The sequence below is a fragment of the Eschrichtius robustus genome, chromosome 2 (genome assembly GCF_028021215.1).
Source record: "Eschrichtius robustus isolate mEscRob2 chromosome 2, mEscRob2.pri, whole genome shotgun sequence".
NCBI classification, from domain to species: domain Eukaryota; kingdom Metazoa; phylum Chordata; class Mammalia; order Artiodactyla; family Eschrichtiidae; genus Eschrichtius; species Eschrichtius robustus.
This window is the reverse complement of record NC_090825.1, coordinates 7,721,850-7,743,484: the sequence shown is the minus strand read 5'-3', so window position 1 is coordinate 7,743,484 and position 21,635 is coordinate 7,721,850. Positions and strand designations below refer to the sequence as shown.

Below are 21,635 nucleotides of genomic sequence, written 5' to 3'. Positions count from 1 at the left end.
CAACTCTAAAGAGCTTTGGAAACAGTTTTCCTGTGAGCTTGACTCAAAAGACTCTCCATTGTTTCTGGAGGTCCTCGGCACTACACAAACAGGGCAGTGTCACATATATGCCTACACTCTGCAGGTGGTAGGCTTTTGGTCAGTGACACCGATTCTCCTAATGGGGATGTGAGAAGCCACTGAGAAAACTAAGATTTGGAAGAGACATCACCGTAGTTCTGTCCTGACTGCAGACAGCACCTGAGAATTGTCCCCAGGCGACAGCTATTCCTGAGAGACTCCATCCCAGTATCCCTGAAGGACTCCATTCCATTGTTCCTTGAGGGCTCCATCCCAGCCTGCCTGAAGGTTTCCTGCTCAGTGTCCCCGAAAGTCTCCATTCTAGCATCCCTGGAGGTCTCCATCCCAGTATCCCCGGAAGTCTCTATCCCAGCATCCCTGGAGGTCGCCATCCCAGTATCCCCGGAAGTCTCTATCCCAGCATCCCTGGAGGTCTCCATCCCAGTATCCCCGGAAGTCTCTATCCCAGCATCCCTGGAGGTCTCCATCCCAGTATCCCCGGAAGTCTCTATCCCAGCATCCCTGGAGGTCTCCATCCCAGTATCCCCGGAAGTCTCTATCCCAGCATCCCTGGAGGTCTCCATCCCAGTATCCCCGGAAGTCTCTATCCCAGCATCCTGGAAGTCTCTATCCCAGCATCCCTGGAGGTCTCCATCCCAGTATCCCCGGAGGTCTCTATCCCAGCATCCCCGGAGGTCTCTATCTCAGCATCCCTGGAGGTCTCTATCCCAGCATCCCTGGAGGTCTCTATCCCAGCATCCCCGGAGGTCTCCATCCCAGCATCCCCGGAAGTCTCCATCCCAGCATCCCCGGAAGTCTCCATCCCAGCATCCCTGGAGGTCTCTATCCCAGCATCCCTGGAGGTCCCCATCCCAGCATCCCTGGAGGTCTCCATCCCAGCATCCCTGGAGGTCTCCATCCCAGCATCCCTGGAGGTCTCTATCCCAGCATCCCTGGAGGTCTCCATCCCAGCATCCCCGGAGGTCTCCATCCCAGCATCCCCGGAGGTCTCCATCCCAGCATCCCCGGAGGTCTCCATCCCAGCATCCCTGGAGGTCTCCATCCCAGCATCCCTGGAGGTCTCCATCCCAGCATCCCTGGAGGTCTCTATCCCAGCATCCCTGGAGGTCTCCATCCCAGCGTTTCTTAAGGTCTCCATCCATCTCATCTCACCACAGTCCCAGAGCAGCCATGGGAGGGATTGGCCTACCCACTGAGTCAACCTAGCTTGCACTATGGCATGGTGACCAGGAACAATAGGATCACCCGACTTAGCACATAAAAGTTCAGGATGTGCAGTTAAACTTGAATTTCAGATAAGCAACCCTAGGAGCATGGGCTGTATTTCTGTTCTAGAACAGGATGTGGTACATTGTGGATACTCAGTAATGAAATGAAAGGAAGAGGTAGATGGACTTGCTTAACTGCATGACCTTGAGCCCATTTCGGACTCTAATTTTCTTATCTTTAAAGTTGATATAATTATTTCTACCCCTTTCAGCTGTTGTGAGGATTAAGTGAAATAATCCAGGAAGAGAGATTGTCACAATGACAGGCATCCTGTAAGCGTGCAGTGGAGGGGCAGCTGTGTGGGTATCTGTGGGTTTCGGCATGCGTGCGCATATGCATTTCGGGCAGATACCACTGAGTGCAGAGAATAGCAACTTTACCTAAGATACTTGGTGGGATTAGGCTCAGAAGGTTTGAGAGGGAGTGTGAGCCAGTTATAAAACTTTAAAAATAATCCAGCCCTCAGATTCCTGTTTAGGAGGGCTTGACCTAGCAAAAGAAGTTTAGGTAGCAGGTGTATATTGCAGAAATCCGTAATGGTTTAAATATATGAGCAGTGGAAAAATACAGTGATAGTATTTTTGTTTCTTCATAGTTAGCACTAGGCCTTGTAAAGCCATTTATTGGATGGTTTCACTTTATACCAGTGATACTTTATGTTCCTGAAATTGAAATCAGTTAAAAATTCTTTGCAAAAAGAAGTTCTCCTGCTGCAAAACAAAGACAAAACAAAAACAAAAACAAACAAACAATACCAACCCAAAAAGCCACTTCTCTTTAGGTGATTTGTGGTTATCTAGTACCAGAAGGTAGTTGCATCTGAATTCATGCAATTTCTGGAAGGATCCTCAAATTTACCATTTCCAAGGTGCACATAATCTTTCATATTATTTTAAAAGCATTGATATTCATATTCTGTTTTACCCGTGCCTCTTTAAAAACTAATAATGTGTATTTTCAGTGATGAGACTCAGGCACTTTCATTTTAGAGAATGTAGAAAATACTGTAACGCATAAAGAAAAAACACAATTTCAGAAATAATCACAGTTAACCTTTTCAGTAATACCCCCGCAGTATTTGATTTCTGTTTATTTATTCTATTGGGATAATATTTTATGGATGATTTGTATACTTCTTTGTTAAAAGAACCTACTAAAAGCAGTTTCTACTTTATATATACATGAAAATTCCAAATGAAAGACTATGTTGACGTTTAGAGGTTTTTGTATAATTATAAAAGTAATGATAGTAATAATAGTTCACAAAGTTGATAAAAGTTTCAGTTTCACAGTGTATAGGATTGTAACAACAGATCTAAGAGAGAGTGATGACATTTTATTCTCCAGATGAATCTGTCTTTAGTGTTTTGGGTTCAGTGTATGCATGACAAGTGATTCTGTGCCGAATTCAAATGTTATTCCAAATGGCAACTAACTTGATCCATACACAAAGCGGTGTTTGACAATAATCAGGGCATTTACAAATTAGCCATATTTTTGTAAAGTGTAAAGCTATACAATAGTAATGAAAAAGAGAGCTTCTCATCAAAGAGAAAGTGAGTTTCTTTCAGCTTTTCCGTTTGTTTCTTGGTCTTTCTTCATTTTCTTCCTGTAAGTTGACTTCTGGTTATCTTACTCTTCTCTAACAAGCTTCAGTGTAATAGAAACTCATCATTGAAGGGCATAGTCTTGCAACCTATGATATTTTAGGAAGGACACTCACCCGTGAGCTCTCATGCAAGTGCCTGTGAGTCCAGGAGGCCCACCCATCTGCCGATGATTAAGGTGATGGGATTGAAGCTCATAGACCCAACACTGGGTCAGGTGAAAATCATAACTGATGACAAATATAAGATTTATGTATGTCTTGGGAAATTTTTAATTTCAATTCTATTAAAATGGGAACATTATGAAGATATCAATTGAAAGGGTAGCGGGGATGCATGGGTCTCCTCCAACAGCTGACTCATGTGAGTACCAGCCCAGAGCCGTGTGTGTGCCTTGTACGGAACTCTTTGACTTGCCATTACAGTCAATAGACTATTTCCGTATATTGGAAGATATTTCTGTACACATATCTGTGTGACAAATACTACGGATTTCTAATCAGCATGTTTACTATTAAAAATAAAAAAACTAAAACCCAAGTGCTTTCAAGACAAAGCTTGGTCTTTCCTACTGTCACAGCAAATTGGTCTTGACAAATTTTAGTGTATTACTTTAAACCATTGTTTTGCCCATGGTTTGAATCTTCAGAAATAAAGATAAAAAGGAAAGATTAACTTACTTTTTCTTGTGCTGGGACTGAATTTGCTTTAAGTATTCCAAGCATAAGTTCTCATAAGATCTTATGAGATCTTATGAGATTCATTAAATGAATGAGCAGGCTTCTATGTAATTAGTGTAAATTCCTCCTTTCAAAATGATTTTGCCATTGGTTCTAAACAAGTGGAGCTAAATTTTAGAGTCACATAAATGTCACCTTTGAAAACTGACCAATAGAATTCTCTCTTTTTCTGGTGGTTGTAATTACTGTTTTTCTTTTAAAGTTTTACCTTGGCATTAATCTGTTGGAAGCAGTCTATAATTCAAAGAAAAACTGGAGATTTATACGAGATCGGCAATTCTGCTTCCAGTAGCCACAGCTTCTTTCCGTTTTCCAAAGGACACATTTTAGTCAAGTTTATGCAATTAAAGGGAACTCTCGCTGAGTGGAGTGAAATCAGCAATTAGGAGTGAATCCAAAAAGCAGTAAACCCCCATCATGCAAAGTAATCCGAGGTAATGATGATGTTGACATTGTATTTACATTAAATATGACTTAGGAAAACAGCTGGTGAGGAAAGGAGGGATGGAGCTGTCATTTCTGCTTTTCATTTTTAGCCCACCCCAACAGGAATTTTTTTTAAACTGTACTTTCAGGTTTAAATATTTCCTTCTCCCTGTTGGCTCTTGATTCATAGCTGTGTTTTGCTCTTAAGATTCTCTTTGCTTATATTCCTCCTTCTCCCTCTTCTCCCCTGTCTGCCAACAGGCCTGTTTGATTAACTAACTTAATATGCGTTAAAAAAGATAATCCATTCTTTGTCTACCTGCTTTGGTACCTTTCTGCCCAGAATTTACCAACAGCAGTGTACCTAAGTATCACCCGGGGCATTCATTCAGAATGAAGCTTCCTCTGCCCCTCCTTCCAGCTCTGTTGATACAGGGGGCTGGAAGGTGGTCCCAGAGTGTGAGCTTTTAACGAACAGGTGGTCTGCAGACACTCCTGTGGGAAAGACGTCCAACCATTGTCTGCCTTTCGCTGTTATAAAAAACAAAATAATCTCTGCATTTTCTTCTCTGCTGGAGGTGGGGAGAAGATAGACCCAGCAGAATCGTGACTTATTAGGTTATAAATATACATACAGTCTTCCCTTTTCCCATATTCCCTGAATGAGTCAACAAAGGAGCATGATAAAAATTAACCAGCCTCTCTGAGTGCATGTGTGTGCTACAAGTTTTAAGTGTTGAGAGCTTGTTTCCTAGCCAGTCCCACATGGGGTCCATCAGAATTTATTAGTTCACATAGTTACTCTTCATTCGTCAAATATTTATTGAACCTACTGTGTGCCAGGGAGTATCCTAGACATTGGGGAAACGAAGATGCAGCGGTCTCTACCTGATAAAGACTTTAGAGCCTAGTGCAAGGGTTGGCAAGCTAAGGCCCCTAGGTTGGCCTCCTGATTTTGTGAATAAAGTTTTATTGGCACACAGCCACATCTGTTCATTTGCATATTGCCTGTGGCTGCCTTCCTGCTTTCACTGCGGAGATGAGTGGTTCCAACAGGACCACAAAGGTGCAGGATTTGCTACGTAGCCCATGAAAAGGTTTCCTCACTCCTGGCCTGGTGGGTATGGGGAATACAAGCAATTAAGTTCTCCAGGGAGGCCTGAATAAAGGGCCCTGGAAACACCAAGAGGAAAGAAAGGTGATGGTCCTTGGGGGTGAAAAGGGTGCACTGAGAAGGTGCTTTTTCAGTTGGGCCTTGGAGAGGAATTAGGGGTCTGACAGGTGGGGGAGAGTCTTCCTGCCAGAAGGACCATAGAACGGGGAAGTCAGAGATCCTGATGACACTGAAAAGAACTCACCTTGACTGGACCTGTTAGTGACTGAGGGGAGGAGTAATTGTAGATGAGGCTGGAGCATTAGATTTTGGAGCAGCTGGGATTTCCTCCTCTAGCCCAGTGGTTCCAATTCCGGGAGTCAGGAGAGTGGCCTGAGAAATCTTTCAAGAATGCTGATGGCCATTCCTCTCCTCAGAACATTTGAATTAGACTTTCTAGAAGTAACGTTGGAATGTTTGGTTTAATCAAGCCTCTGGTAATCTCCTGGCCTGGAAAATTTGAGAACCTCTGCTAAAGACAGTAGGAACTCAGGAGATTTCTAGGGTCATACATTTACATGCTCAGATTTGCATTAGGGAGGTGCTTCCCCCATACTGCGTGCAGAATGCACTAGAGTTTGGAGGTATGGTTAGCAATCGGGGGCTGTGGATCAGGAGGCAGTAGTGAGAACTTAAACTTAGGCAGTGAGAGTGCAAATGGAGATAAGTCAGATTTGAGAAGCATTTCAGAGCTGGGTTTGACAGTGGTTGATGGCCAATCACGATTGGTGGCTGAGGGCAAGGGTCAAGGATAAGATTTGGGAGTGAGATTTGAAAGTGAGGCTTGTTGTAATAACATGAGCTGGGACTGAGCATTTGAGAAAGGAGCTGTAATTCTTCGATTATTTGAAGATACATGAGATAAAAATCTCAGATTTTACTAACTCTGAAGATAACCCTGAAAAATAGTGTATATGGAGATAATTTGAAGAGTGAATATTCCTAGGAAAGCATAGGTTAAAGGAATCATAGAATAACACAGTTGGTATTTTTTCAAATGAAAAATGATCTCTATTAACTGAAAAATGAAAGGAACAAATCAAATACCCAATGGACCAGCAAAAGCAGAAGTCGGGAGTTAAATTTAGAGAAATAAGTCACCATCTGTAATCCTCAAAGCACTTAGAGATTTGCACATAATATTTAGAACATAATAAAATTTAAATTATCAGTGTGATTATTGACAGTATTGATTAATAACTTTGTCCCTAAATGTGCTTATGGGAAAAGGTTTTTCTGGTTTCATATCTCTGAAATTTGCTAACAACACTGGTCTTAATTGTTGCATGCCACTAAAAATCCACCTTTGTTATTTGATTCTGCTTGCAAAATAGTAAGAGGTTATCCATCTACTTCTGTGCCTTTTAATCTTGGTCTTTAAACGTATAAGAGCACTATTAAAATGGTTTGATTTTGATGTATTCTTTGAAACCTATTTATAGTAACCAAGACTTTTCAGGGGTTTGGAATAGACTTTTTGGGCTAGGTAATGAGATAAGCCAATACAATTTTGGAAGAGTGAGTACTAGACACATATGGTAACAACAACAATAATAAAATCAGAATTATTTAAAATGTTTTATAGCCTAAAGTACATATATTTATTTTTTTTTGAAGAGGGTTGAAAAAATTCTGACTGAGGAGGTAGCTCATAATATGACATTATAATATTATACATTTGTCACCATATTTCAAAATATATTAGCAAAGTAAAAAAAATCAGCATTCAAAAACTGTGATCTGAATGTGATCCCACTATTTAAATATAGTGCTATATCTTTAACATAACTTGGTAATATTAAAACTGAATTAAACTCCCAGAAACTTATGGGAAAAGAACATTAAAGAGATATTTTCGGAATGGTTATAATAACAGAAAAAAAATAAAGGCTCCTAGAATTTGTTTAGAATCAATCGGCATAGTGAAAGTCTTAGGAATAGCAAGTATAGATAATAGGTTCGTGAAATACATCACAAGGTTACATGCTGAAATTAAATCTTCATATTCTTAAAATTTTGATGTGATTGAGATATTAAATATTTACATGTAGATAATTAAAATAATTTTTATGAAAACATTTTGTGCTATAAAAGATATAGGTACTACTTTAGCTTCAAAGTCACACATTTATATTTTTATCTTTAGGTCTATCAATGCAACTGAAAATTTGGGTGTCATGTAGGAAGTCACAGTGTCAGGCTCTGTGCCAGTGGGATATTGACAAAGTTAGGATAGAATCATGCAGTGAATGGAAATCACAGAGCGGGTGAAGCTGGCACAGGTACAGGTGAGACTAGCTTCACTATCAGATTTGCCCAAATGGTCACTGTTTACGTGTAGTGGGTATTCTGTCCTCAGATTGTTTCATCATCAACAATGGTCTAAACTTTTATTAAACAACAAACATAAGTTTCTATCACTGTTGTTTAAAACATTTTTTATAGGTTTACTGTCTCTTTTCAATTTACTTGATTTTCTTAGTGCCACGTGCAAGTCTATTCCATCTTCTGCTGTTATAAGCAAGCCTCTAACCTACATGTTCATTAAGAACTTGAATTTTTTTCCTTTGATTTTATAGCTATATTCATCAGAGACCAATTGAGTTATTCTAAGAGAATGTCATTTTAAGACACCTGTGTCTTTCATAATTAATGGAGGTCAGAGTTGAGTTTTATAGTGTCTCTAGATAAAATGAGTCATTTAGTTAATATGCTCATGATGGCTCAACCTTTTCTTTAATGCTGGCTGAATTTTATTACTTTACATGAAGACACAAATGAACTTTGTCTATTAAGGCCATCACTGCTACCTCAGAGAATATGTTGTTGTGCTTAGTGATTTGCTTCTAATAGGCCACTGGGGGATGTGATGAGAGGCAGGAATGAGTTATTCAGTCCTATAGTCAAAAAGAAATACACTCTGGTCAAGAGGGGAGACCACACACTCAGGTATCTAGTGGGGGAAGGATGAACTTCACAATTGTCAGTTGCTATCTGCCAAATTAAATGGCTTTGTGATTTGAATTATTCAGTTTATTGGATTTCTGTATTCCTCATATATCACTCCTACAAGTAATAAGGTTACTACATTTGAATGTGCAATGTCAAATTTTATTCCAAGGCATTTGAAAAAAAGTAAGTCCACACCAAGGGAAGAAGATCCCATACTTTCATTTACTATGGTCATAAAATTGAACATTTACAGCCTGGTTAAATTCTTACTTTGTACTTCTATGATGAGAGGGGGGACCTGGCAACAGAGACTAGCTCCCCTAAGCTACGCAACTAATACGCTCCTAGAATCTAATCTCTTAACCTTCTGCACCACTGCCTTTCTCCCTGAAGAATATGGCAGTATTCCTCATCACTACCTATTTACATCTAGGGGTGTTAGGAAGATTAATGAGGCCGCTTAAATACTTTGGGTTGCTCAAAGCATTGCCCTACTAGAGAAACTGACCTTATGTGAAACATTCGGTTAGCATTCGCTTTGGCTGGGAGCCAGAACCATTACTCCTTCTTGTTGGAAAGGTTGGTAGCCTTTCTCGTGAACCTCACATATATTGTTTTTCCTCCTCTGTGTGCTTAGAATTATAAGATAAAGTGGTTGCCTCTTCTGCAGTGCCCTGGAGAGCAGCCACTTGCAGGGGACCATAGATCTTACTTTAGTGCCCGAGTGACCCAGCATTTGGGAGTATCCATTTTTTATTCCCTTTAGAAGATTTTCTTTCTTTTTGTAACCTTTAACTTCATAGGTCTTTGACCTAAACTGTGATGGATCAAGCTGTCTTGGGAGATTTCTGGTCCCTCTTATTGCTAGATGAGCTGGAATTTTTCCAAGCAAAAATACTTGGCATTGTATTTGGAACCAAATAGTTTGAGGACAGGGTTTTGAGAATAGTAGAATCCACTCTATGTTTTGTCAGATTCTGAGGTCCAGGGAGGTGATTAGGGAATTCCACAAATTTTTCATGTATGTTTCATCTTTCACAATTTTTAAAAAATTGTTGAGAGGAGCTTCAAGATGGCGGAAGAGTAAGACGTGGAGATCACCTTCCTCCCCACAAATACATCAGAAATACATCTACATGTAGAACAACCCCTACAGAACACCTACTGAATGCTGGCAGAAGACCTCAGACTTCCCAAAAGGCAAGAAACTCCCCACGTACCTGGGTAGGACAAAAGAAAAAAGGAAAAACAGAGACAAAAGAATAGGGACAGGGACCTGCACCTCTGGGAGGGAGCTGTAAAATAGGAAAAGTTTCCACACACTAGGAAGCCCCTTCACTGGCGGAGATGGGGGTGGGCAGGGGGGAAGCTTCGGAGCCACGGAGGAGAGCGCAGCCACAGGGGTGCGGAGGGCAAAGCGGAGAGATTCCCGCATGGAGGATCGGCGCCGAGCAGCACTCACCAGCACGAGAGGCTTGTCTGCTCACCCGCCGGGGCAGGCGGGGGCTGGGAGCTGAGGCTCGGGCTTCGGTCGGATCCCAGGGAGAGGACTGGGGTTGGCGGCGTGAACACAGCTAGCCGGGAGGGAGTCCGGGAAAAGTCTGGAACTGCCTAAGAGCCAAGAGACCATTGTTTCAGGGTGCACGAGGAGAGGGGATTCAGAGTGCCGCTTAAAGGAGCTCCAGAGATGGGCATGAGCCACGGCTATAAGCAGGGACCCCAGAGACGGGCATGAGATGCTAAGGCTGCTGCTGCCGCCACCAAGAAGCCTGTGTGCGAGCACAGGTCACTACCCACACCTCCCCTCCTGGGAGTTTCCTTAATTTCACTTTCAGATTTTTCATCATTAGTGTATAGGAATACAAGAGATTTCGGTGCATTAATTTTGTATCCTGCTACTTTACCAAATTCATTGAGTAGCTCTAGTAGTTTTCTGGTAGCATCTTTAGGATTCTCTATGTATAGTATCATGTCATCTGCAAACAGTGACAGCTTTATTTCTTCTTTTCCGATTTGGATTCCTTTTATTTCTTTTTCTTCTCTGATTGCTGTGGCTAAAACTTCCAAAACTTTGTTGAATAATAGTGGTGAGAGTGGGAAACGTTGTCTTGTCCCTGATCTTAGTGGAAATGGTTTCAGTTTTTCACCATTGAGGACGATGATGGCTGTGGGTTTGTCATATACGGCCTTTATTATGTTGAGGAGAGTTCCCTCTATGCCTACGTTCTGGAGGGTTTTTATCATAAATGGGTGTTGAATTTTGTCTAAAGCTTGTCATGAGTAGTGCTAAGACTTGAATTGTCTCAAAATGATTTGTAAATGCACCTGTGAATGAACAATGATGACGAAATAATTGTACTGTAAGAATGATTCCTCTGTGTGTGTGTGTGTGTGTGTTTGGTGCCAGTTAAATTAGAAAGGGACATTGGATGACTGACTGGTGACGCCATTTGGCACAATGGGATAAGGGACAGCAAAGTGGGGGGAAGGTCTTGTTTCTAATCATAGAACTTTCTCTGAATCCTAATAATCTTGGATAAATCACAGTGCACCTCCTAATTTGCAGAAGTTTCCTCATCTAAAAGTTGAGGGGTATATACTTTCTAATGACAACCTAGCTCCAAATTCTTGGGTTCTATGATTTTTTTAGGTCAAAAAGAATTGAGGATGGGTTAAAAAATCACCACCTTACATCTTGTAACCCAGGAAATACCAAAGGAAAAGTTCAAATCTTTGGTGCTTCTCTTTATTAGGGTTTTGGGCATGGTGATGGTGGTGGTGGTGATGATATCTCATAATTACTGTGTTGTTTTTCCTAGTAAGCATGCCCCTCTTCTCTGCCCCTTCTGTTCACCTATTGAATACCTCTGCCATACTGATTGATTACTGATGAGATGGTTGTGAGGGTACCATAGATCTCAGGTGTCTGGGGAAGGAAGAGTAAATGGTTGAAATCCACCTGGGTAATGCCTGGGGGAACAGAGGGGTCCCTTTTCAGACTGTTGGGACCTGAGAGGCAGAAGTGGCCAGCACAGTTAGATTTTGTTGGGGAGATGCAGGCTGAGAGTGTGGCATGTTTGTCATCGTAAATCAATGTCTTCCTGTCTCAGTCCATTTGGGCTGCTCTTACAAAATACCACAGACTGATGGCTTATAAACAACAGAGATTTATGTCTCACATTTCTGGGGCTTGGAGGTCCAAGATCAGGGTGTCAGCCTGGTTGGGTTCTGGTGAGGGTCCTCTCCTAGGTTGCAGATGGCCGACTTCTCGCTGCGTCCTCACATGGTGGAAGGGGCAAGGGAGCTCTCTGGAGCCTCTTTTATAAGGGCACTAATCCCATTTGTGAGGGCTCCACCCTTATAACCAAATCACCTGCCAAAGGCCCTACCTCCTAATACCGTCACCTTTGAGGGTTGGATTTCAACATACGAATTTGGGGGAGAAATCAACATTCAGACCATAGCACTTGCCCTGTGAAAAACACCTGAAAACGGGACCCAGTGTTTTCAGAGAATGGGCTCTATACCTCCTTCAACCCTTAGCACAACGAGAGAGACTTTGAACTTTTCTGTCCAGTCATCCTGCCCGTAGCTCTACAGAAAATCATGGACACTACCATCTTCTTTCCTCAGTGATGTGAAGGCCTTCCAGCTCTTCCTTAGTGTATGAGAGCTGCCTTTCTAGAAAGTTCTCAGAGACAGATACTGTAGTGTGGGCATTCATGCTTGTTTACGTGTATGTGTGCGGGGCAGGGGTGGGAGGAGAGAAAGAGAGAGAGAGAGAGAGAGCTTTGCAATATCATCAAAGCTCTCAACTAATTCATTGATTAAAAATATGAATGGCTTCTTTTTTGGGACTATTTGTAGAAAAAGTTTTTCTTAAAAGAGCCAGTGAGTTGGAAAGAGTGTGATGACTGGGTCCCAGAACGAAGACAAGATAAACAGTGTTATCTTCTTTCCTAAAAATCCAGTGGTGCCGCCACCATCCCTACTGACAACAACCCCAATACCCGAACACACAGAGGTAAATGTGCCCACTTATGCCCGTAACCTGCCATTGCTGGAGGGTGGAAATGCTCTTTCCTTCTCCCTAAATGGAGAAGATGCTGAGAATTTCAACATGGCTGGAAATTTTAATATTTTCCGTAAACTGCCTAGAAGTAGCTACTATTAATTGAGTGCTGATAATGGCTCAGACACCATTCTAAGTGTTTTCCTTGGCTTTAAACGTCACAACAACATCAGGGGGTAGATATGACTATTAGCTCCGTTTTACAGTTGAAAAGATTGAAGCATACAGTGCTCAGCTTCCCCCCCCCCCGCCGCCCCCCCCCCCCCGCCGCCCCCCCCGCCCAGGTTGTCTGGTGGCAGAGCTTTGGCCTTTGCACAAATGTTCTTTTTTTTTTTTTTTAACATCTTTACTGGAGTATAATTGCTTTACAATGGTGTGTTAGTTTCTGCTTTACAACAAAGTGAATCCGTTATACATATACATATGTTCCCGTATCTCTTCCCTCTTGCGTCTCCCTCCCTCCCACCCTCCCTATACCACCCATCTAGGTGGTCACAAAGCACTGAGCTGATCTCCCTGTGCTATGCGGCTGCTTCCCACTAGCTATCTATTTTACGTTTGGTAGTGTATATATGTCCATGGCACTCTCTCACTTCATCCCAGCTTACCCTTCCCCCTCCCTGTGTCCTCAAGTCCATTCTCTAGTAGGTCTGTGTCTTTATTCCCGTCTTGCCCCTAGGTTCTTCATGACCTTTTTTTTCTCTTAGATTCCGTATATATGTGTTAGCATATGGTATTTGTTTTTCTCTTTCTGACTTACTTCACTCTGTATGACAGACTCTAGGTCCATCCACCTCACTACAAATAACTCAATTTCGTTTCTTTTTATGGCTGAGTAATATTCCATTGTATATATGTGCCACATCTTCTTTATCCACTCATCTGTTAATGGACACAAATATCCTTAACCACTAGGCAACACTGCCCCCCGCAGTGGAGGGGCAGGGGCTGTTGGCAGCTTTCTGCTGCTGGAAGCCCGCGATGAAGCCAGCCTGAGGGTAGGGAGCCGTGGCGCTCATAGAGGCAATGAGTGCGAGTGCGTCGGGGCCAGTAATTGCCTCTGGGGGCTCTTCTAAGCCCCTCCTCTGAAAGATTTATCTGTGTGTACGTGTAGATCTCTAACGTCTCTTAGAGCAGCTGTGCTGGTATCTGTTCCACATCACGTGAGAGCCTGGCGACTCTTCGAATGCCAGGCGGCCTCCAGTGGCGTTTACCTTGGCAGCTCGGCTCCGCTCCCCCGTATCTGCGCTGAGTTCTCATTCCTTCCGCCGCAGAAGACCTTTCTGGTGGAAACCTTGCCTCTCCAAGGGGGCCGGCTAAACAGAAGTAGACTCTGCTGCCACATTCCCTCCTCAAAGGCATCCTGAGCTCTGCGTAGAGGGCTGATTCGACTGTAAGGAAGGAGAGGGGACGCTTCCCCCAATGGCTTTGTGAGGGAAGCGCCACGTGCCACGCACTGCTTCTCTGGTGTTGTTTCGGAGGTTAAATTGGAGGCTCAGAAAGAGTGCGGTGAACAAGCCATTGTAGTGGTTGAGGAGGCAGTTTTCAGCGTGCAGGATGGCAGTGTTCCCATGGCGGGGGACACATTGTGAGAACCCTGAGCGCGCAGGGGGCACTGCCTGGGACTCGTGAGCCCGCCCTAAAGGTGAACGAAACCCCTTCTCTTCCTCCGGCAGTGTGCGCATGCGTGCTACTGGTAGCAGCCAGCCCGGGATGGGGTCGTCCCTGTTGATTTGTGCTCCAAAACACAAATTGCATCCACACCATAGGGATGTTTCTTGGTTCTCTCAGGGCTGTGCCCATGGCCTGACGTGGCTGTCCCTTGTCACCTCTACTGGGACAGTGTGTTCACTTCTGACATCTGCCCGCCTTCCCAGGGAATGAAAGTCATTTACTTTTGTTTCTTGTTGGTGCCGGCATTGTTTTGTTATTCTCCTGATGCCATAGTGATCACCTTGGACCAGTCCATTATAACAATAGTCTCAGCTTCTCAGAGACCCCTCCCCACTCATGCGTTCTTAGGGGCTGCTTCCCACTACATGCCAATTTCTCCCTGCCGTGGTTGTTCACACCTGGGTGGACTTTCTCCTCCATCCATCCCTGCGTTGCGTTGCTGTTCCTGCTGCACCAGCTTCTCATCTGCATGATGTTAAGGAGACGTTCGTTCATGGCTTAAGCTGGAGGCCAGTCCCTTGTTTCTAAAAGTTACAACAGTACAGTCCAAAGTCTCACGTGACTGCTATCTACATTTTCCCCCGTGCTCTGCTGATGTCTGTTGTGTATTTCACCGTTCTTCCCCTTCGTTGTTGAAAGCTAATCGCTTCCTTTTCTCTGACTTCCTCTTTCACGCTTGGGCAGCCAGAGCTGACTCTTTCAAACAGTCAGACAGACAAGTTCGTGCTTCTAAACTTATTACACACTGAATCCATCCAGCGAGGCAGAGCGGTGTAATGCTCAGACCATTGGTGAATTCAAAACCTGGATGTGTTTTAATTATATAACATGGTGAATGTAGGTGATCTGTCAGGATGAAGGCTCGTGAAGAGTGGTTTTATATCATCTTGCTCAACTTAAATTCAGTTTCAGCATCAAAGACCCACTTCCGTTTGTCCATTTCACATCGATTAAGAGAGCTGATTAATAATTTAGATATCCCTTAGTCCCCACCCCTTTATTCCTTAGCTTTCTCACCAGTCTCAAACGTGCGTTTCTGTTGACGTATTGAACGCCTCTTTGAACTCTGAGTTCCAAGGAAAACTGTGTTACACACAGTCTTATTAGCAGGAGATTGCTTCGGGAGCCAAAAATTGTTAGGTTTTTTTCCCCTGGTTCTCATAATTGTTACAAACTGTAATTTTTTTAGATCTATTAAAAATGAAACTGCTCTCTTTTTGTATTTTGTAGAAACTACCTCTTCAGGTTACAGCTTGAGGATCTGTCTCTGATCCAGGTAGGTGCAATGTATTTTTCTCAAACTTTCATTTTCCATCTCAGTTAGCTCCGTGTTTGAGGGGACGAAGACAGATGTATGTGAAGGTATGAATCAAGCCAGAGCAGGCCGTTCCTTCCTCAGCGGGTCAGGCCACGGGGCGCCTGGCTGCCCTCTTTGACGTGAGTCATCACCTGCTTTCATTCCCAATTAGCCCTTTTCCTACTGTGCGGCCTCTCCTCCTTTCATGGGTATCATCCTGATTTACTCTTCACCAAATGACAGATAATTCGAAGGGCGTTTCCTCAATGTTAGGAAGTGGGCTTTTCCCCCTTGTTAGAATCATCATTGATTATTTAGTGTGATGCATCCAGCCACCATATTCTTGTAAAAATCAGCCCCCTTTAGAAAAACATCTTTGTTTCCTCTTTATTATTTATAATTAAATAAACATGCCTCTACGGCTTAAAAACCACATATAACAAAGAATTAGTGACGATAGATCAAAATGAAATTTACCTACTTGTGTTTTTTTTGCGGTTTGGAGGAGGAGGCACCTGAGATGCTTATGCCTGAATGGAGTGTTTATTTTAGTGGCAGATCTGAACCACAAAGGCCCACTTCGCCCTTTTATTCTTTTAGAAGGGTCTCCTTGGAGAAGGACAGGGTCATGGCATAAATATCCACCTCACCAAGATTCTGGTATTCCCCATGGAGCACGCCAGAATCCTTGGGCTGTGTGTAGTTTGGAAAAATTCTTTAATCACCCTCATCTACTAGAGTTCTAAGAAGTGATTGGAAAGAAGTTTATATTATTTTCTTCTCTTACGTGATGCTGATATTTGTGAACATTCAGGAAACTTTAGATCTAGGGTTTAATATTAGATGTATGTTTTATTCACCAGGGCTTTAAAATAAGCCAATACCCCCCAGAAAACTAATATTGGTAAAGCACTTTGAAGACCCATTGACCTGGATTTTGTTATCTAGCTCTGTGACTCCCAGCAATTGTGGGTTTCCTCATCTGTGGAATGGCCACAAAACACTACCAACCCCATACTGTCTTTGCTAGAATTAAATAAAGTAAGGCATGCACAAGAGATAAGGCATAGTACTTTTGCAACAAATGTTGATTGCTTTTGTTTTTTAAAAGTGATAACAATAAATAATAACTTCTTATAATTATTTCATCACACTGGACAATGAATTGTCTTTCCACTACAATTTGGTAATATAAGTGTTATTTCATCACACTGGACAATGAATTGTCTTTCCACTGCAATTTGGTAATATAAGTGAAGTCTTTAAATGAGTTGATCATTGGTAAAATTATGAGTGTATTAAGAAGAACTCACAATGATCAGCAGTTAATGCAGAATACCATTTTAAAGCTCTGGTTTTAAATAATCTTTTATAAAATATATAGATTATTTGATAGGATTATGCTCATTTTGATTCTCAGGATATTATTTGGCATATTGTGTGTGCTGAAAAAGTGAAATGTGCAAATATGTGTGTGTACCAACGTATGTTTCCATATACATGCGCATTGATTTCCTAGTTTCCCAGCTCCTTTGGCTGAGAGGGTCTAGGATATTGTCATTCCAATAGCAATGAGCACACTTAGTACCCAGTACTTGGTTTCTAAATTTCATTCTCCATTAAAACGAACCAAGCCTTGGGACTTCCCTGGTGGTCCAGTGGTTAGGACTTCGAGCTTCCACTGCAGGGGACGTGGATCTCTGGTCGGGAACTAAGATCCCACATGCTGTGTGGCCAAAAAAAAAAAAAAAAAAAAGAACCAAGCCTTCTTGGAGAAGTAGCTGATTCCAGGGGGGCCTGGACAACCAAAGTTCCAGATAAGCCTGGAAGATTTTGATGTTTCAGAAATTAAGGGAGTATTCAAAGAATGATGAGAGCAGGTCAAAAGGATCTAGGAGCCAGCTTGACGTGGGCTCACTGAAGAAATCTGGGACAATTTGATTGTTAGAATAAGTAATGATAATATCAGGTTATAGCACAGTGAATCAAATATGAGTAAATACTATGAGTAAATACTAACATAAAAATAAATGAATAAATAAACAAATGAGACAGAAGGGACTGCTCTTCCTTACTCTAAAATGCCAACTAATAAATGTTGAAGGAATGATTTAATTAGAAAATTATAATTTGGCAACCCTCACACTAAAAACTGATTCAGGCAAAAATGATCAATGGATGCAAAATTTGTGGGTGAGAGTTTGATGATGACCAAGATATCTATATAGCCTCAAAATCTTTACCTATAAAATACGTATTAATTGCCAGAGGAAAACCTGTGACTTGATAATGAAGATAGCTGGCCAGTACCATGATAACCAACTAGTTAAAGGCACTTTCACTAGGAATGGGGCAAAGAGTTAGTATAAGCTTCCTGATTAGAGGCACTGAAAAGGCCACAGCAAGATTTCCATGATATTAAAGCCAAAAATTATAACCAGTTTCATCATGAGGAACCATCACACAGACCAAACCTGAAGGCCATTCTACAAAAAACTGGTCTCTACTCTTTAAAAATCACCAAGTCAAAAGAAAGAAGAGCTATTCCATCATAAAGGGAAAAAAAAATACACATGTCAACTGAATGAAACATTTGATTCAAATTGCATCTTGGAAGAGGAAAAAATTTTTTTCTTGTTGTAAAGGACACTCTTGAGACAACTGGTGAAATTTTACTGTCTGCGGAGAAGATAGTAGAAATGTATTAATATTAATGTCCTGACTTTGATAACTGTAATGTGGTTATGAAGGAGAATGTCTTTGTTCTTTGGACAAACCTTCTGAGGTAAATAAGGGTGAAGAGTATCATTTCTGAAACTTATTCTGAAGTGACTTAAAAAATTACTGTATGTGTATATACATATATGTATATGTGTTTATGGGCATACACATGCACACACACACACGCATGCATGCGTGCACACAGAGAGAAAGAATGATAAAACAAATACGATAAAATGTGAATGAGGGAACCCTAAGATTCTAGGTGAAGGGTTTATGAGAGTCCATTGAACTTTGCTTGCAACTTTTCTCGATGTTATTTCGAAATAAATAGCTGCAAAAAATCAGGAGATGCATTTGCCATTACTGTGTGTATAATGTTATTTTAGGGGCAAGGGAACTAACTGTAGTTTCCTCACTATTGCTTCTGATTGTCATGACTACCTTGTGGTGGAAATCAGGTTGAGGTTACTGATGAAATTGAAGTGTTCTTATTGAGGTTTGGAAAACTCATCAGCATCACCTCCTGGTAAGAGAGAGCACAGTCTGCTGACATAGGGCCACGCAGGACGACAGGGGCTTTCCGAATGGAAGCTTTGACAACACGGCCCTAATAACAGACGTCAGACCACGCGGTGCGGTGGGTACACACAGTGCGACCCTCCTCTGTTGTGCTTCGTGGTTGTGTACGATGCTCTACAGCCTGCCTTTCACTCACTGTGGAGAGAGAACTCTGGGAATTCTTCAGGACAGACTGCTTTTTCGTACATGTCTCCAGTTAAGTTGTCCTTTTGATTTCTATGAATACTTTATTTTAAGTGAAATGACCATTTCTAAGCGTAACAAAAAAGACTGGCACACTGATCAAGAAAGGGCTGTACTGGTGTTACAAACAGCACTGTCCAGTAAAGACATAATGTGAGCCTCATGGGTAGTTTAAGATTATCTGATGGTCACATTGAAACAAGTACAAAGAAACGGGACAATTTTTTTATTGAGGTATAGTTGATGTACAATATTATATAAGTTTCAGGTATACAGCATAGTGATTCACAATTTTTAAAGGTTATATTTCATTTATAGTTATTATAAAATATTGGCTATAGTCCCTGTGCTGTACAGTATATCCTTGTAGCTTATTTATTTTATACATAGTAGTTGGTACCTCTTAATCCCTTTGGGGGAAACTATTTTTAATAATATATTTTACTTGTTATATCTCAAATAATGTCATTTTCACATGCAATAATTACAAAAAATTAATGAGATACATTTCTTTATTTTAATTGTATTAAGTCTTCGAACTCTGGGGTGTATTTCACTCTTAGGGCACGTGTGGGTTTAGACTAGCCACCCTTCAAGAGCTCAGTGGAGCCGTTGCTACCCAGTTGGACAGTGCACTTTACGATCATGGGGAGTAGAAGCGTTTGTGACTTGTACGCCTTCAGTTACGTTGTAGAAATATTGTTTTCTCCAGGGACCATCCGGATTAATTTGGATATGGTAGGCTAAAAATTTTCTCCTTCCTTCTCTCTTTGAGGATAGAAAGTAATTGTTGAAACATGGGAAAATGAGGAAATGAAGATGAGGCAGGAAAAGCAATTTGCATAAACAGTGGAGAGCATTAGAACTGAGAATAGCCCTTATTTAACACCAGACAAGGCTTCATTTGACCTGGCCCCTCTCTGCCTGACAGCAGGGTCCACTTCCAGTGGCAGCTCCCCATCACCTCGGGACGCTTCCCTGTGTCTGTAACGCCAAGCTGCTTATAGCTTCCCAGACTGGAGGCCATTTCCCAACTTTTAGCACCTACTCATGTCCTCTTTCTCGTGAACAATCTTAACCCCATCCTCTTCTCGATCTAGAAGAAGACTGCCAAACCTTCGGTCTCACTTTAACTGTCACCTCCTTGTAACCCACCTTGAGTCTGTTTGGGCTGATGACCCTCGGATGCATTTCATAGCCTCAGCCTTTATTTCTGATGAGCCCCTCTTGTCTCAGATTGAAATTCACTCTGCGCTGTGAGGAGGGTTTGATTTCTTGTCTCCTCAGTATTAGATGAAAGTAGATCATTAGATGCAGTTACCTGGCAGGTGATAGACTCAAGACAAATGTCTGTGAAAGTTTGAATCCCTTGATATTTAATAAATATGTTCACTCTGCAACTTTTTAAAACTCATCATTAGTAGGGCATGGGTGAATTTCATATTTGTGTCCCTAAATTCAAGAGAAGGAAAGTAATGAAACCCAGCGACTGGAGCAGTGAGGAATGCCTGCTGGAAGAGGCATCCTAAAACACACGCATGCACACTCTCACCCCACAGGAAGTTTCTAGGACAGTACAGGTAATCCCTGACTCTGATCCACTCCTTTCTTATGTACCAGTCACCTGTCTGCTCGATACTGCTCTGCACTTTTCTTCTGCCCTAAATTCTTCTGCCTGGACTTTGTTTTAGGATCAGTAATGAGAAAGCAGTTGTTGAACAAGGTTCCTTTGTTTTTCTTCTATTTAGTGATTTTCACAGAGTTCTAAGCACCCCCCAGTCAATGACCCCAAATTCGATGCACTAGTGTGTGTACTTCAGCCGGCACAGTTCCCAGCTGCAGCGGGGGCACGAGGCACACCCGTGGTGCATCCTTCCATCTTCCCTTCCTCACACCAAGGTGGTCCCCACACAGTGACTTGATGATCCCAACTTCTGTTTTTAGTGAGAGGAGAAGAAGGGTCCCAGCTCTTGTTCCTGCCCGAGCGGTGAGGGCAGGGTGGGCCATGGGCTCCCGGCATTATTCACAGGAGCACGTTGTCCATCCAACGTGGTTGTGCCTTGTGGCTCAGCTTGTGGAACCGTGCGGAAACCCACTGATGAGAAAAATGGACTTTTGTGAAGTGGTTTTAGAGTGAGAAAACGAACTGTGAGGTCAGACTGCCTGATAAGCTTGATACCGACCACAGTCCGGAACGGGCATCAACAGAACCCGAATCAAGAGTTCTTTTTCCCTTTTTCTCCCTAATAAAGTTGAGACGTCACTAGTGGAGTTTCTGAAGCAGTCAAGATTTGAGCAAGGATCGGGTCGGTACATGGTTATTATTACCCCCAGTGAACGTTATCTGTTTGAGGGAAGTCTCTTAGCATCACCACAAAAATATTCACATATAAATATACCATGAGGTAGAATGGCTCTATATGGAATATTGTGATTTTCAAACATACCTCAGTGTATTAAAGTGAAAGACCAAGAGTTGCTTTGAAGGAAACAAAACCTGTTTTTCATCAATGACTGGAGAATCAAATATTCATATGATGTCATTTATAAGGTGTCTTTCCACTCTGAGGCTGTGATAAATCTCCTTGAAACTCACCATGTGCTGAAATGTAGACATCACGTCTTGGAAACCGGTCACTTTCAGGCACAGTGATAGAGGATGTGGAGGTTTCCCATCAGGCATCTCTCCTACTTCTTGTCATGGTAACAGATCCGGCTCTTCAGCATCACTTTTCTTCTTGCCTTGATCACAGTGGTTATGTTACAAGAACAAAGCTTTTCGGAAAATATAAAAATGCAGCTGGCCCTAAGCCGAATTGACAGCATTTGCCCATCTGGGATCGTGCCTGGGATGGCCCGAGGTAGACGTGCGCTGAGC

General features: G+C 42.2%; 1 protein-coding gene across 1 annotated transcript in view; it reads left to right on the top strand.

The window, feature by feature from the left end:
• Positions 1–21,635, top strand: part of SEMA5A (semaphorin 5A) — a 492,176-nt gene that overhangs the window by 236,123 nt on the left and 234,418 nt on the right. The window contains exon 5 of the mRNA XM_068531877.1: positions 15,205–15,250. Coding sequence (XP_068387978.1) covers positions 15,205–15,250 — 46 coding nt within the window. The remainder of the gene's footprint in view (positions 1–15,204; positions 15,251–21,635) is intronic.